The 15,603-nt window shown below is 34.9% G+C and overlaps 1 protein-coding gene across 1 annotated transcript; it reads right to left on the bottom strand.

Annotated features, from left to right (window-relative positions):
- Window positions 1-6,238: 6,238 nt before the first annotated feature.
- LOC127549802 (uncharacterized) lies at window positions 6,239-11,286 on the bottom strand. The gene is made up of 3 exons (XM_051978145.1): window positions 10,893-11,286; window positions 8,305-8,772; window positions 6,239-6,934 (listed from the first exon to the last, which is right to left on the bottom strand). The coding sequence occupies exons 1-3, from the start codon at window positions 10,902-10,904 to the stop codon at window positions 6,614-6,616; spliced, it is 801 nt and encodes a 266-aa protein (XP_051834105.1). The 5' UTR covers window positions 10,905-11,286; the 3' UTR covers window positions 6,239-6,613.
- Window positions 11,287-15,603: the final 4,317 nt, after the last annotated feature.

Below are 15,603 nucleotides of genomic sequence, written 5' to 3' on the forward strand. Positions count from 1 at the left end.
CTCTGCTCTAAAATAATCCTTTCTCTGTTCTCTGCCTCAGCCTTTAGCTGGAGCTGTTGCACTTCTTGTTCTAATTGTTGTAAGCTAATCTTTGATCTATCTTGTGATTCTGCTGGCAGGAGAAGTTATTGAATCTTTTGTCCTATCTGCTTAACCCCTCACCCATCCCTTTTTGCAGAGCTGTACTTAAGGGATGTGGGAGATAGTTTTCTTTGCTATCTTCATCATCTAAGGGTGTGTACCCTAGTAAATGTGTTAATGAAAGGCATATATGCCTCGGAGTTTGGGAGCAATACTCCTGCTCTTCATCGGGCATGATTTTTGTTAAAGAATTACCCACTCGATTTTCTAACTCACAAGCTTGAGCTGCATTTTACAAATGTACTCTTAGGTTTGGTCATAGCTAGACCCATAATGCTTCTCTGCCTTCTCTCCTGGGTGGGGAACTATCGTGCTTTCCCAATTAACGGGATCTGGCAATTTACAGCACTGCCCTCACATTTGGGTGGCTACTTATGAATGCCCACAAAGCATTCACTACTCTTGTGAATACCCTTGTTAATGCCCTCTTTGCATTCACTATTGACAGTCTCTCCTAATTCCCAGGCCCTCAGAGAAACCTCTGGTCACTGTCTTTTGCAGTCCTTAGTCCAGGGGTCCTCAAACTCTTTAAATAGGGGGCCAGTTCACTGTCCCTCAGACTGTTGGCAGGCCGGATTTTAGTAAAAACAAAAACTTTGTTTTGTGGGCCTTTAAATAAACTTCATAGTTCTGGGTGAGGGGGATAAACGTCCTCAGCTGCCGCATCTGGCCCACGGCAGATGGACCCCTGCTACATCTATACAGACAGCCTATAAGGCAATACTCTGTTAAATTTGCTTCTATGGCTTTCTACTTAAAATGATCTCCATTATATAATTTCTGGATTTTCTCACATGAGAATATGTATTTTTTAAGGTTCAATGCTAATCAGTAACTCCTTTGACCAAGGTATAAATTTCATTATCAATATTACTGTCATAAATTCTATCCTGCTAAATCTCAATGATAACTAATTGAGGTAAAATTTACTTTCATTATATTTTACTTTTTTCTTAGCCTATAAAACAGCTATGTCCTTACCTACCATAAATCAGCAATTGGTACAATTCTTTAAATAGTAGAAAACAATATATACTAATATATACTATCGACTCACAAAGAATCAGAGAAGATTGAAAAACTGAATATAAATAGCTCCTCTAGTAATCTTCCAATTATCAACAACATTTGACTAAATTTAATTATTTGCACTAGTTCTCTCTCTCTCTCTCTCTCTCTCTCTCTCTCTCTCTCTCTCTCTCTCTCTCTCTCTCTCTCTCTCTTTCTCTTTTTGCTGAGTCCTAGATATCTCTTTGTACTTTGCTGGCCCTTTTGCTCTGCTCCCATAAATTATCTTATCAATGGAGGCCTCTGAATATTTTTAAAGGCTTTTTATGGTTACTAGTGGAGCATTTTTATCCTGATTTGATCTAATCATAACACTCCCTATATCATATACTACTTATGCACAAATCATCCTAAATACTAAGAGGCAAGTCACTTTCCACCATCATGTATCTCTCCATTGCTCTTTGGTTCTCCTTTAAGTGACAAATTTTCATATTTTAAAGAACATGTTATTCCATGATTCTTGTTCATATCATGTTACCTTATGTGTCAAGGATCTGTGGAAGTGCTAGGCAGTTTTTTAATGTCATTGGTAAGAGGGGAACTTTTACATTTGGAGTATAAAACCTAATATGCTATATCAGTGCCTTTGTTTGAGTCATGTTCCCTGTGAAATTGCCAAGTAACTTCTTTCAATGTAGAATGTGTAAGTTATGCATCCTATGAAGCCAAGATTTAAAAAGAGATTCTATAATTCTAAAACTAAATGTAAACTGACCCTAGTTATACAGGAATATTTTAATGAAAATCTTTATATATACATATATTTTAATGAAAATCCACATACACATATATCCTGTAATGTGTGTCTATAGGAACATATGAAGAATATGTGATTTTGCCATTTTAACTGTAAAATAGGGAAAATAATCTCATCTATCCTGACATGATTTTTGTGAGAATCAAATTGAGATTATCTCCTGTACGTAAATGCCATATAAATGTCAGTCATTATTAATATAGTCCAATTTTACTACTTGTCTGGGCAAGTCATTTAAATTCTCAGCTTCAGTGACTTCATCTATCAAGTAGAGATAATAAATCCTGTTTTGCCTACCTTATAAATTTGTCAGGAGGATTGAATGAGATAATATGTGGGAAATCCTACCTATAAAGCAAATGCCAGATATAAAGGAATGAGGTATGATTTGTACTTTCTGGACAAGTCATAATCTTCTTATATTATACTTTTTAAATTTAGGTTTTTGTTACATTTTAAGTTTTAACTTGTCTCCTTCCCTTCCTCCTTCCCTCTTCTCAGTAGAGAATGCCGTGATTTCTCACATTCACTCTCTCTCTCTCTTTCTTTTTTCTCTCTCTCTCTATATATACATACACACATATAAAACAGCATATATTATATATATATATATATAGCATGTAATAGCATATATGATAGTGTGTATGTAAAACTAAACTATGCATTCTTCTATTTATTAGTTCTTAAGTCATTTACATTTTGTCTGTAAACAATGTTGTTATTGGCTACCACATTCTCTTGGTTCTGCTCATTCCACTCATTATTTCATGCAAGTTTTTCCATTTTTTTTCTAAAATTAACCAGCTAGATGGCAGAATAAGCAAGGAATCACCTGAACTCTCTTTAGGAGATTCACTTTCAAATAACTATAACATACCACCTCAAAATATATTCTGAATAACAGAACCAACAAAAAAAATGATGGAACAATTTTATAGCCCAGGACAACTTGGAAGGTCCACAGAAAAGGTCTGTTCCATTCAAATAATAGAGGAATGCAGTAAGCCAATGGAAGACCCTGAACCCAAACACATATTGGTGACAAAGGCATCTTGGCTCTAGTACAACTGCAAGTGAACAGCCAGGGTGCTCCAGACACCTCATCTCCAGCTCCAGGTCCACTCTGGTCTCAGCATAACATTAAGTGAGTGGCCAAGTCCCCTGAAGCATCTGCACAAGAGTAGGAGAATAGCCATGACCTGTGGCCCTCAGCACAAAGGTCTTAGAACAGTGCCTCTTCTACCTTAGTAGAAGAGTTTAATTTTAAAAGTAATGAAATGGACCAGAAAAGATACATCAAAAATAATAACTAGACCACAGAAAGTTATTATGGTGACAAGTAAGATCTGCTCATCATTTCTTCTAAACTCTTACATTAATAAGATAAAGAGTAGATAAATGAATTGGGTAACTAAAAGGTAAAAAACTAGAAAAAAATTCCTCAATTAAATGCAAAATGGGAAATCCTGAAAATCAAAATTGAGATTAGTAAAATTTAAAGTAAGAAAATTGATCCAATCATTCTGGAGAGCAATTTGGAACTACCTTCAAAGGACTATCAAATTTTACATACACTTTGATCCAGCAATACTACTATTAGGTCTATATAACAAAGAGATGAAAAAGGGAAAATAACTTATATGTACAAAAAATATTTGTAACAGCTCTTCTTATGGTGGAAAAGACTTACACTTTGAAGGAATTCCCCAAAATTGAGGAATGACCGAACAAGTTATGGTATATGAATGTAATGGAATTCTATTATGCTATAAAAATTGATGTACAAGATTTAAAAAAAAACCCTAGAAAGTTTTAGGTGAACTAATGCAAAGTGAAATGAACAGAACTAAGGAGAACATTGTATACAATAACAGGAACATTGTTCAGTGATCATCCAAGATTGACTCAACAATTCAATGATCGAAGACAATGCCAAAGGATGGAAAATATTATTCATATCCTGAGGAAAAATTGATGCAGTCTGGATGCAAACTGAAATATCTTATTTTAACTTTATTTTTTTTCTTTTGGTCTGTTTCTTTTTTCAAAACATGACTAATATGGAAATACATTCTACATGACTGCACATATGTAATCTATATGAAATTGCTTACTATATTAAAGGAGGGGGAACTTCAAAATTTTTGAAAAATGAGTGTTAAAAATTGTCTTTACATGTAATTGGAAAAATATACTATTTAAAAAGAAAAAACCAACCAGCTTATTATTTCTTACAGCATAGTAATATTCTATTACAATGATGTACTACAACCTATTTAGTCACTTCCCAATTGATGGACATACCCTCAATTTCCACCCTCAAAAAAACTACTATAAACATTTCAGAACATATACATTCTTTTAATTTTTCCTTGACTGCCTTCACAAACAGATCTAAAAGTGATAATCCTGACCTATATTGTACTTTGAGGATCATCTACTAGTCCTTCAATGCCATCTGCACAATAGAATCCTTGGACAAAGGGTGTTGATGAAAAGTGCTTATGTTACTTCAGCCATGCATACATTTGTCTTGCCCTCTCTCCCACCTTCTGAGATTTGTGAGAGTAAGGGAGCAGACGTTTGTTCCCAGTAGATACATTTGTGTGGGAAGATGTCAGACTAGCAATAGTGGAAGGTGAGATACCCTACCAACTTTGCAGACAGCATCTGAAAGCAGCATTGCTTCACATCTCTTGCTCTACCCATGGATTAAAAATTCACAGGAAGTTACATATACAAATATGTCTCAAAAAAGTTCAAAAGTTGATTGGGGGAGCAAGGGAGTAGAAATACCTTCTCCACAGCCTAAGTGACACCAGATTCCTCTCCTTCTCCATCTCTTTCTCTCACAGTGTGCCTCAGAGAAAAATATGTATCCAACCTGAAACTTTTTAATTAACAATCTTCTCTTGATACCAGAGAAGAAATATCATTAAAGAGAAAGTGATTATCAAAGCAATCAGGCATGCAAAGCAAAGACAGGATACTGTAAAATGTGGCCTGGGCAAAATATTTTCACACTATAAAATATGTATCTGATACTTCTCCAGTGGTTTTTGTGTATATAGGGTTTTCTTGGGAATGGGCATAGAGGGACTCAACTTTAATATATATATATATATATATATTAAACAACTCTCCTGTTGATTGTATGTATATATATATATACATACAATCAACAGGAGAGTTTTTATACCTGCTATGATTGACTAGTATTGACATCAAATAGCTATTAATTTTCTAGCAAAAGATGTAGTTCTTGAGGGGCAATGTCACACAACTTGACTGTGTACATGGGAGGAAGGAAAAAAAAAGAGCCATGTTAAGGAGACCATTGATAAAACATTGAAGAAAAAAAATCAATGTATTCTTCTTAGCAGATATATTCAAAGTCCTAGTCTCTCATATAGTTCTCCAGAAGAAAAAATGGTGAGCAAATAAAGTAAAAAGTGGATGAATTAGAAAAAAAGATAAGCCAGATGGAGAGGATCAATGACATGTGCAGCTAGCTACAGGACAGTTGAAGTTTCTAATACGAATTTCAGAGAATGCAATCAAATAAACTCAATCTGATCTTTGTGTTAACATGATTATTTATGAAAATAATGTGACTCCAAGTAATTTTTAGTCCTGGTGCTACTTTTATTTTTCTTTACAAATTTTTTTAAAAGGCATTTAATCTTATCCAAATTCTTCATCAAAGCCCAGGGTAAGACCTAGAGATCACTATGGATTCAAATGACTCTTTGAGGGTTATCCTAATCAGAGAAATTAATTTCATGGTATTGATCTTGTTTATACTTCAGTTATTTTTATCTTTTTTAGGTATGGGCTATGATCTGTCACCTTCTCAAGACAAAGCTGTTCAGAGTGACACACCAAAGGAATTTTAGAAAATAGACTTAAGGGTTTCTCCCAGTAAGTAGTAGACTCCCAGTAAGAGTAGACTCTTACTGCCACCATATAAGATAGAATTAAAGGTCACAACTTAATTCAAGGAATATAATAGACTAAGGTCTCATGGTATAAGTATGGTATCTAATGTATAAGGGTACATTATCATGATATACAATGGTTTAACTATGATATCTAATCCGTGATCAATGAAAGGCATTGTGATTCCAATGAACATTCTTTCAGAGATGGACAATCTAAGTTTAATTCTCTATCAGCTGTTTTGGTGCTTTGAAATCCTTCTGCCCAATTTGTGAACACTCATCACTGAAATGTGGGGGATAAAGAGAAACAAAGAGTAGGATAGAGAGAGATGATGAAGATATGCTATTTAATAATTTTTGGTTTTTAATTGCTTTTAGCTTGAATGTGGGGTTAGACTCCTAGATCCAGCTTCCAATTCCTCTCTGGAGTTGCATAATTGTGCACTTTGGCATAGAGAGATTTAATGCAGTCATTTCTTCTTTTTTTTTCATGTTCATAAGCCTCAGACCAAGTTCCTTCTCTTTTCTCAATTTTGAAACACAGATGGACAAAACTCTCTGCCTGTGCTTCCTCTCCAGATGTTTCACAGCTTCTACTCTGCTATTTTTTTTCTTTCTATACGCTGAAATAGCTGCTGTTATTGGAGGAATTGCCATATTGCTGGAATCCTTCCTGCTTTTATCAGAGGCAAATATGGATTCTCTAAGATTTGCTATGTTTCTGACACACCCCATAGTAAGTCGGTATGATCCAATTTCTTCTCCTTATTTCAGTGCCATCCCATTCATGGCCTCTGGGAACTGAAGAAAGAATTACTGGGATGGGGCTGGCCTGAAGTGTTTCTTCAGTTCTATAATAGGGAGTGAACCCTGCAGAGCAAAAGGTGTCATCATTGAACAAAGGGACATCCAGTTGGCTTTCTTCAGAGGAATCAGTAGAGAACAATAGAAGGGAACTACAAGAAGGAGAGTTCTTGGGCAAAGGTTGGAGATCAACATTTGGTTTAAGACTTAACAAGGAGGCCTGAAAGGGAAGTACAATACTGCAGATTAAAAGAACATTCCAGATCCACTGCTAGAAGGGAAATTAGAGAGCAACTAATTGCAGATGTTCATTTTATAGATATGAAAATTTAAACTTGGAAAAAGAATGCATTAGGTTACTGGACAAACTAATATGGGCATAATAATCATGTCACTTTTTATATTTAATAATAGATTTATCTATAGGTATAATATATGTAAAAATAAATATTTCTATCCATAGTTAAAATGTAGTTATACATATACCTATAAGAATCAAACATATATATATATGTTTAACATCAATACACATAATACTTTCACATGCAGATATTTAAAGCATATATATATATAAACATATGTACAGAAAGAGTGACAGAGAAAAAGAGGGGAAGACACACACACACATACACACACACACACACACACACACACACACAGATTTATCTATCTATAGAGACAGATTCAGAGACAGAAAGAGACAGAGAAAGACTTAAAGTATTTGTTCCATGATCACACAGCTATAGGTGTCAAGGGCAAGTTTTTAAAATCTTGATTCTTCCTGACCTATGTCTTTTATCATATACCTGATCCAGATAGTATCTTTATATGTGAAAATGCTTTAAATATTTCTATCAAATAGATATGTATATATAAAACTATGAGATACATGTAGCTATATACAGATATAGAATTACATATACATATATATATACATACATACATGTATAAATTTTAAGTATTTTCATATACATTTGTCAATTGGTAGATAATTCATTAATTGATAGTTAAATCTCTTTTACATTCCTATAATTCTATTAAAATGAGGCAAAGATGTAGTGGAGAGATCTGGATTAAAATCTTGCTCCTAATACTCACTAGTTGAGACCAGTCACTTGACATCTTTGAAAAAGTTTCCTAATTTGGAGAATGAAGATAATACCTCTAGTATTTACTCCACAAAGTTATCATGAATATAAAATAAGATAATTGAAGCAAAGTACTTAAAATACTCTTTAAATGTAATGTTATTATCTGATCCTCACAGCAGTTGTGACAGTTAGGCAGAGCAGATAATATTATTTTAATTTGACAGAAAAGAAACAGATATAAATTGATGAGGCTGAGGCCATGAAGCTTCTGGGTAACCAACCTGGAATTAGGAGGCAGTAATCTTTTTCGCTTTCCTGCATTACATTCCCCAGCATAGCCAAAGACCTCAGAATTTGGCTCTACCAAATTATCTTACAAGAACAAGCCTTTTACACTTTTGAAACTTTGTGAGTAAATATTGTGGGGAAAGGCATGACCAAAGCTTCTAATCCTTTCTCCTTGACAAAAGGAGAGGAAGAGATTCCTAATAAAACTTACTCTACATTTATGAATAGCAAATTTCCTATTAGATTCTCTTCTTTTTTCTTCATTTCTGGATTTTATCCTATGGGCTTTACGTAATCTGCTCCGTAGAAATGGGCTGACTAAGAATTCATCCTGAGATCGATAATATGGAAAGAATCCAGTGGAGGGAACCAAGTCTTTCTGGTTCTCCTTGTGCCAAACATTGGTTATTTTCCTGCATTCTTTTTCCTTAATGACTTCTTCTTGGAGGCAGGACCCCAAATTCAAAGTTGACGGTTCGTCAGAGGGCCCTTCATATGTTCTAAAATATGGTAAATATTCCAAAGACATGGCTGTCCTTGGTGTGGATGATTTCCTGATGTTGAAAGTCACCCTGGTATTAGGGTCATTCTCAAAGAACGGAAGAGGGGACATAAATGTCTTCCCATAGGGGATCAGAGAGGGGGGTTTCTCCTTGATCTTATTTTTCTTCTGTAAAGTCTGGAATAAAGAGAGAAAATAACTTTGATTTTTGGCCTTCCACAATCATGAACTGATTTCCTTCAAATGAACTTATCATCTTTCCCCTAAATCTTCCTATCCACCAACTCCAGGCAGACTACTTATTCATCCTTTACTTTTGCACATACTCTTCTATTGTATCATCTCTGATGCCCAAAGTGAACTTCTTCTATCCCTGATTAATCAATCAATCAGTAAGTATTTATTAAGCATCTAGTATGCACTAGGCACTATGCTTAGTATTTGAGATACAAATTTAGAGATTGAAATAATTCCTAATCTCAATGAAATTACAATCTAACAGAAGAAATAAGTATAGATATAGATGTACTTTGTATATGTACATGTATGTCTCTATATATTCACATATATATGCATATGTGTGTATAGATGTATATAAGCATATATGTATGTATATATACATTATGCATATACTATGTATGTGGGGGTATTATGAAGCATAAATATAAAGTGAGTAAATGTTAATAAATGTAAAGTAGTTAAATACAAGGTATTTGGAGATGGAGAAATTGGAGAGGTCAAAACAGACTTCAAATACAAAATAGTGGCTGAACATCTTAAAGAAAGAGATTCTTTGAGAAGTCCCTTATTTTATTTAAGGTCCAATTCAGTTGTCACCCATCTTGAAGTAAAGGAGCATAGAATGATTAGTTACGTGCTAGACTTAGAGAAACCTGGGTTAGAATCTTCAGGCACTTAACATTTGGCAAGTCACATCTGAGCCTCAGTTTCCTTATCTGTAAAATGGGGATAATAAAACACCTACCTCATAGAGGAGTTGTGAGGATCAAATGTATAGCAAGTATTTTGAAAACATCAGTTTTTTCTATAAATGTATTTTGAACAATTAGGTGATGCAGAGGATAGCGTGCCAGGTCTAGAGTCAAATCTATCCTCCTGAGTTCAAATCTATCTGGATTCAAATACTTACGAGCTGTGTGGGAAAGTCCTTTAGTTCTGTTTCAGTTTCCTCATTTGTAAAAATGAGCTAGAGAAGTAAATGACAAACAGCTCCAATATCTTTGCAAGAAAACCCTAAATGGGGTCACAGAATCCGCTATGACTGAAAAACGACTCAAGAACAAAATAAATATGCATTATAATAATTATTACTTAAGCTTTCTTAAGTAAGCAAGTAAGCAAAAGTGATCTCTATCCTTTTATCTCTTGCCTGTTTGCTTTCTTTATAAATATTCTTTTTTGTACAGTGTCTATATCCTTGTAATCCTAGCTAGAACCGATTCTTGCAAACAGTAGTGACTTCGTATTTGTGGAATAAATGAGTGAATGAATGAATGAGTTGCCTTTGGTTCTAATAAGTAACAAACCCTCTGAGGACATAATCCATGATACTTATGACTGGATAGTGGAAGGAGAGAGAAAACCCAGGAACACAAGCAATCCAGCAGATTTTCTTAGTGTAAGTTGTCTTTACAAATCTTGAAAGACCTTCTGGTTAGTCTTGAACCTCTGTACCCCATTCTCATCAAAAAGAAATAAGCCTCACCAAAAGAGTAGAGAAGCCTTTCTCACAAAAAGCTTGCTTAGCCCATTAAAGTGAGCGCTCCAAGTAGTTTAGGAAGTCTCTTATGCAGTTAGGGACCAGAACTCTCTGAAGAAATTTGCCATACATAGAAAAAAGTTAATAACTAATCTTACTCAGAAAGTTTTCTCTAGGAGTAGGATTTGTATTGTGTAATTTATACTTTTCATAAGTATCCCTCTGACGTTTTCATTATCATGACCTTATACAACTCTTTCCCATTTTCCAGGGTTATAAATACATTTTGCACCCACTGTTTGTAATACAGTGCTCAAGAATTTTTATGTGTAGTATTAACAATTAAGTGCTAGATCTTTTATTCCACACTAACTCCCCATTTTGTAGATGAAGAAAATGGGACTCATATGGCTGAAATTATTGTTCCACTTCATAAAACATGTCAATGGCAAAGTCAGGACAAGCATCCAGTCTGATCCTCTCAGAATTCTATGTTGAGTCACTACCTTGGAGCTGCCACTTCTAATTGTAACGACAATCTATTTTCACTTGCTCTAGTATCATTCTAAGGCCTTACCATTCTTTCCATCTGGTGAATGTTAACACCGGAGCTAATGCTCACTGTGTCTAAAGCAAGAAATTTCCATGTGTCCAGTATTTTCCTTGATGATCCTTGGCTTCAGTACACAAAAGAGTCATAACCCACAGAGGAGGCTGGTGTTGAATCCATTTTATCTCCATCTCCATCAATTAATTCATCAAGCAAGACCAGGATGTCCAGCACCCCTTAAGAAGGTCAGTTCCAATTTAGAAAAAGACCTAAAACCATCTCTGGGGTTTCATTTTCTTGTTCCCTGAGTGTGTTTGCTCATTGCATGAATCAGTCTCATCTTTTAAACTGTGGCTGCAAAGACAAAGTAAAATATGCCCATGGAGATAGCTTTCTTTTATCTTATTCCTCCTCCTCCTCCTCCCCCCACCCTCTCCCCCTCAAGCCCAGTCCCCTCTGTCCATTATAAGAAGATTCCACCATGAAGTCATAATTGCCTTGAAGCTTTTCACAGCTGAAAGCATGACAAGAAAGCCAGTTGTCTGTGTCTCCATGGAGATACATGATGAAGTACCCAACACCTGCATTCTTCACCTGTCTCTTTAATCAGCTTAATTTGACTCTCTGGTGATATACTTAGGAACAAAGAAAACCAAAAACAACACCTGGAACCAAATCAGCTTTTGTGAAAGGACTCAGTAATCTCATTTGGGGGATAAAGTTCACAATCAGGGGAAGCAAGAACAGTCCTATTTGGAAGATTTGTAACCCTAAATTCCATAATCCTAATTAGAGATAGGTGTGGAATGTATACTTGTAGCCATGTAGACTTGCTATAAACTTATGTATGTCTTGAACTATCAAGTTTTGTGACACACAAGTATCCCATTATGGTGTCCACTGTGATTTTTATTTGATTTCAAATTCCTATTCTACATTGGTCATTCAGTTATCATCTAGTGAGTACAGGTTTGTAATAAAAAGCAGTCGTTTTTAGAATATGTCACATATTCAAATATTCATAGCAGACTTTTGTGGGAGTAAAAAATCCTCTAAACAAAGTTGATGTCCATCACTTAGGAAATGACAGAACAAATTGTGATTATTGTGCTATAAAGTGTTATGAATATGAGAAATTAGGGAGGACTCATGAATTATAGAGATAAAGATAGAGAGCAAACAAAATAGAACCAAGAGCACAATCAAGTTAATCAGCATAATAAAGTAAATCAAATATAAATATAAAAAAAATCTAAAAGGTAGCCAAAAATCTGGAATTATGCCCAAAAAGTTATCAAATTGTGCATACCCTTTGATCCAGCAGTGTTTCTATAGGGCTTATATCCCAAAGAAATACTAAAGAAGGGAAAGGGACCTGTATGTGCCAAAATGTTTGTAGCAGCCCTATTTGTAGTGGCTAGAAACTGGAAAATGAATGGATGCCCATCAATTGGAGAATGGCTGGGTAAATTGTGGTATATGAATGTTATGGAATATTATTGTTCTGTAAGAAATGACCAGCAGGATGAATACAGAGAGGACTGGCGAGACTTACATGAACTGATGCTAAGTGAAATGAGCAGAACCAGGAGATCATTATACACTTCGACAACGATATTGTATGAGGACATATTTTGATGGAAGTGGATTTCTTTGACAAAGAGACCTAACTGAGTTTCAATTGATAAATGATGGACAGAAGCAGCTACACCCAAAGAAAGAACACTGGGAAACGAATGTGAACTATCTGTATTTTTGTTTTTCTTCCCAGGTTATTTATACCTTCTGAATCCAATTCTCCCTGTGCAACAAGAGAACTGTTCGGTTCTGCAAACATATATCGTATCTAGGATATACTGCAACATATCCAACATATATAGAACTGCTTGCCATCTAGGGGAGGGGAAAAATCGGAACAGAAACGAGTGCAAGGGATAATGTTGTAAAAAAATTACCCTGGCATGGATTCTGTCAATATAAAGTAATTATTAAATAAAAATTAAAAAAAAAATAAAAGGTAGCCAAAATATGACTTACAAGATGATGAAAGACACTTCCCCTCAATAGAGTGGAAGAGGACTAACTAGAGGTGAAAAATATCACATAGATTGTTAGACCTCACAATTTGGTTTGTTTTGGTTATGTGTATTTCTTTGGCACAAATAAAGAAAGGTTTAGTGGGGGAGGAATTATCTTGTAAAATGACTGTGATATAAAGCAGAGGCATCAAACACATGATTCATGAGATACCTACAAATTGGTATATAGAACAAAAGCTATCAATGGCATCTTTGCCATTAGTCCAAATAATCCATGATCTGAACAAAAATCTCTAATAAGCCACACATTCAAAGGACAGCAAAGTGGCAGGATGGATAGGCTATTATGGCTGGAGTCAGAAAGACCTTAACTTTCCGGCTCTGAAAAATGAGCTAAAGAAGGAAATGACAAACCACTTCAGTTTCTCTTCCAAAAATAACTCAAATGGGAGTTTGAGTTTCAACTCTTGAAGAGTTGAAAATGACTGAAAAATAACTGAACTTTTATAAAAGTAGGGATTCAAAGAACAAGATGGTTTTAAAATTATTTACTTTAAAGCTGGAAGTGAAATATCTAGTGTGGCACATTCTTTTTTATAGATAAGAAAACTGTCCCAGAAAGGGGAAGTGACTTTTCTTCATCACTCTCATCAGCTCTCATAGGCTGATGATAATCAATATCATCTCTAGTGAGTTAACTCCCAGGTTTATATATCCAGTTCTTCTTGTATTCTTGAATGCAAATTCCATGTCATCAACTACTTACTGGACATTTTGAACTGAATATTCTGTAAGTATCTTATACTGAACATATCTCAAATTAAACTCATTAGTATTATTTCTCATACCTACCTCTTTTCCCTATTTATTTAGAAAATATCACCATCATTTCAGTTACTTATGTTTGAATCCGGAGTATCATCCATGACTCCTCCTAAATCTAATCAGTTGGCAAATCTTATCTTTTCTAGTAATACATGTTTAGCATCTATCCTTTTCTCTTCATTCACATAAGTCCTAAATTATTGCAAGTATCTTGTGCTTGGTCTCTATACCTCATATCCCTCTCTATTCCCATCCATCTTCCACACAAATGCCAAAGTAAATTTCCTGAAAGCACAAGTCTATCTATGTCACACATCCTCCTACGATCCTTTTTTTTTAAAGATCTTAATAACTTGGCTCTGTCCTGCCTTTTCAGTCTCATTTTACATACTCTGTGGTCTAAGCAAATTAGAGTTTTTCTTCTTCCTCACATACACACTCTGATCTTTTCTCTTCACACTCTTGTATTGTATTGCCTGTCAATATTGATAACTCCCATCTTCACTTCTGATTTCTGGAATCTCTTAGCTTTTTTTTCAGGATTCAGCTCAAACACTACCTTTTGTGTCTTGCTCTCATATGAATTATCTTCTTTCTGTTTTGTATGTTCTTTCTATATACCTGCATATGTCATTGTTATTTCCTTCATTAATAATAATAATAACAATAACTTGCATTTATAACATTTTAAGACTTGTAGAGTGCTTTACAAATGTTATCATTTAACTCACAATAATTCTGAGAAATAGATGCTATTATTATTTCTACTTCACAGATCTAACTGAGGTAAATGGAAATTAAGTGACTTACCTAAAGCCATAGAACTAATCTGAGGTCAAATCTGAAATCAGGTTCTCTACACTACAGATTCAGAACTCCAATATTTTATACCCTTTGACATTAGAATGTCTCCTTCAGGAAAGAAAGGAAGTGATTCATTTTTGTCTTTGTATCTCTAGCACATATTGATTCTTAGTCCAAGGTTATCCAGGTAGTTAATAAAAGGTCTGGATTTGAACTCAGGGTCTTCAAAATCCAAAGTTAGTGCTCTTTCCACTATATGCCAACAAGCAATATGACTGTAATGGTCACACCTATAATTTACTCACAGAAGCCTCACTGGAATACAACTTTCTTGAGTTTCTTTCATCTGCCTATCTGCCAGAAAGTATTTCTCCAAGTACCAGCTGACTTGTTCTATCATGAAGCTCTATTTTGATGATGGACTATAATAACACTTCTGTTCCTGCTGTTTCTGGGACATCTAAAGCATTTTTCCATGCGCACAGAAGCGTAGAGCAGACTTCCAAGAAGATGCCCATGCATTTTAGTTGCTAGATACAATTGACTTCCCAATAACATCTCTTTTCCATGCGGGTAGCAGAAATACAGAGGAAAATCTTGTTATTCTTACAGAAACTATTTAACAAGTTCCATCGATAATCAAATAATGTTTAGAAGAATAGAAAGAGAAAAGCTTGTTTTCTTTTATTAAAAAATCTTCCAATTAGGGGATGCATGAAAACTGGGACATTGATGCATTGTTGGTGGAGTTGTGAATGAATCCAACCATTCTGGAGAGCAATCTGGAATTATGCCCAAAAAGTTTCAAACTGTACATACCCTTTGATCCAGCAGTGTTGCTTCTGGGCTTATATCCCAAAGAAATACTAAAGAAGGGAAAGGGACCTGTATGTGTCAAAATGTTTGTGGCAGCCCTGTTTGTAGTGGCTAGAAACTGGAAATTGAATGGATGCCCATCAATTGGAGAATGGCTGGGTAAATTGTGGTATATGAATATTATGGAATATTATTGTTCTGTAAGAAATGACCAGCAGGATGAATACAGAGAGGACTGGTGAGACTTACATGAA

This window comes from Antechinus flavipes, chromosome 2, assembly GCF_016432865.1.
Source record: "Antechinus flavipes isolate AdamAnt ecotype Samford, QLD, Australia chromosome 2, AdamAnt_v2, whole genome shotgun sequence".
Classification (NCBI taxonomy): Eukaryota; Metazoa; Chordata; class Mammalia; order Dasyuromorphia; family Dasyuridae; genus Antechinus; species Antechinus flavipes.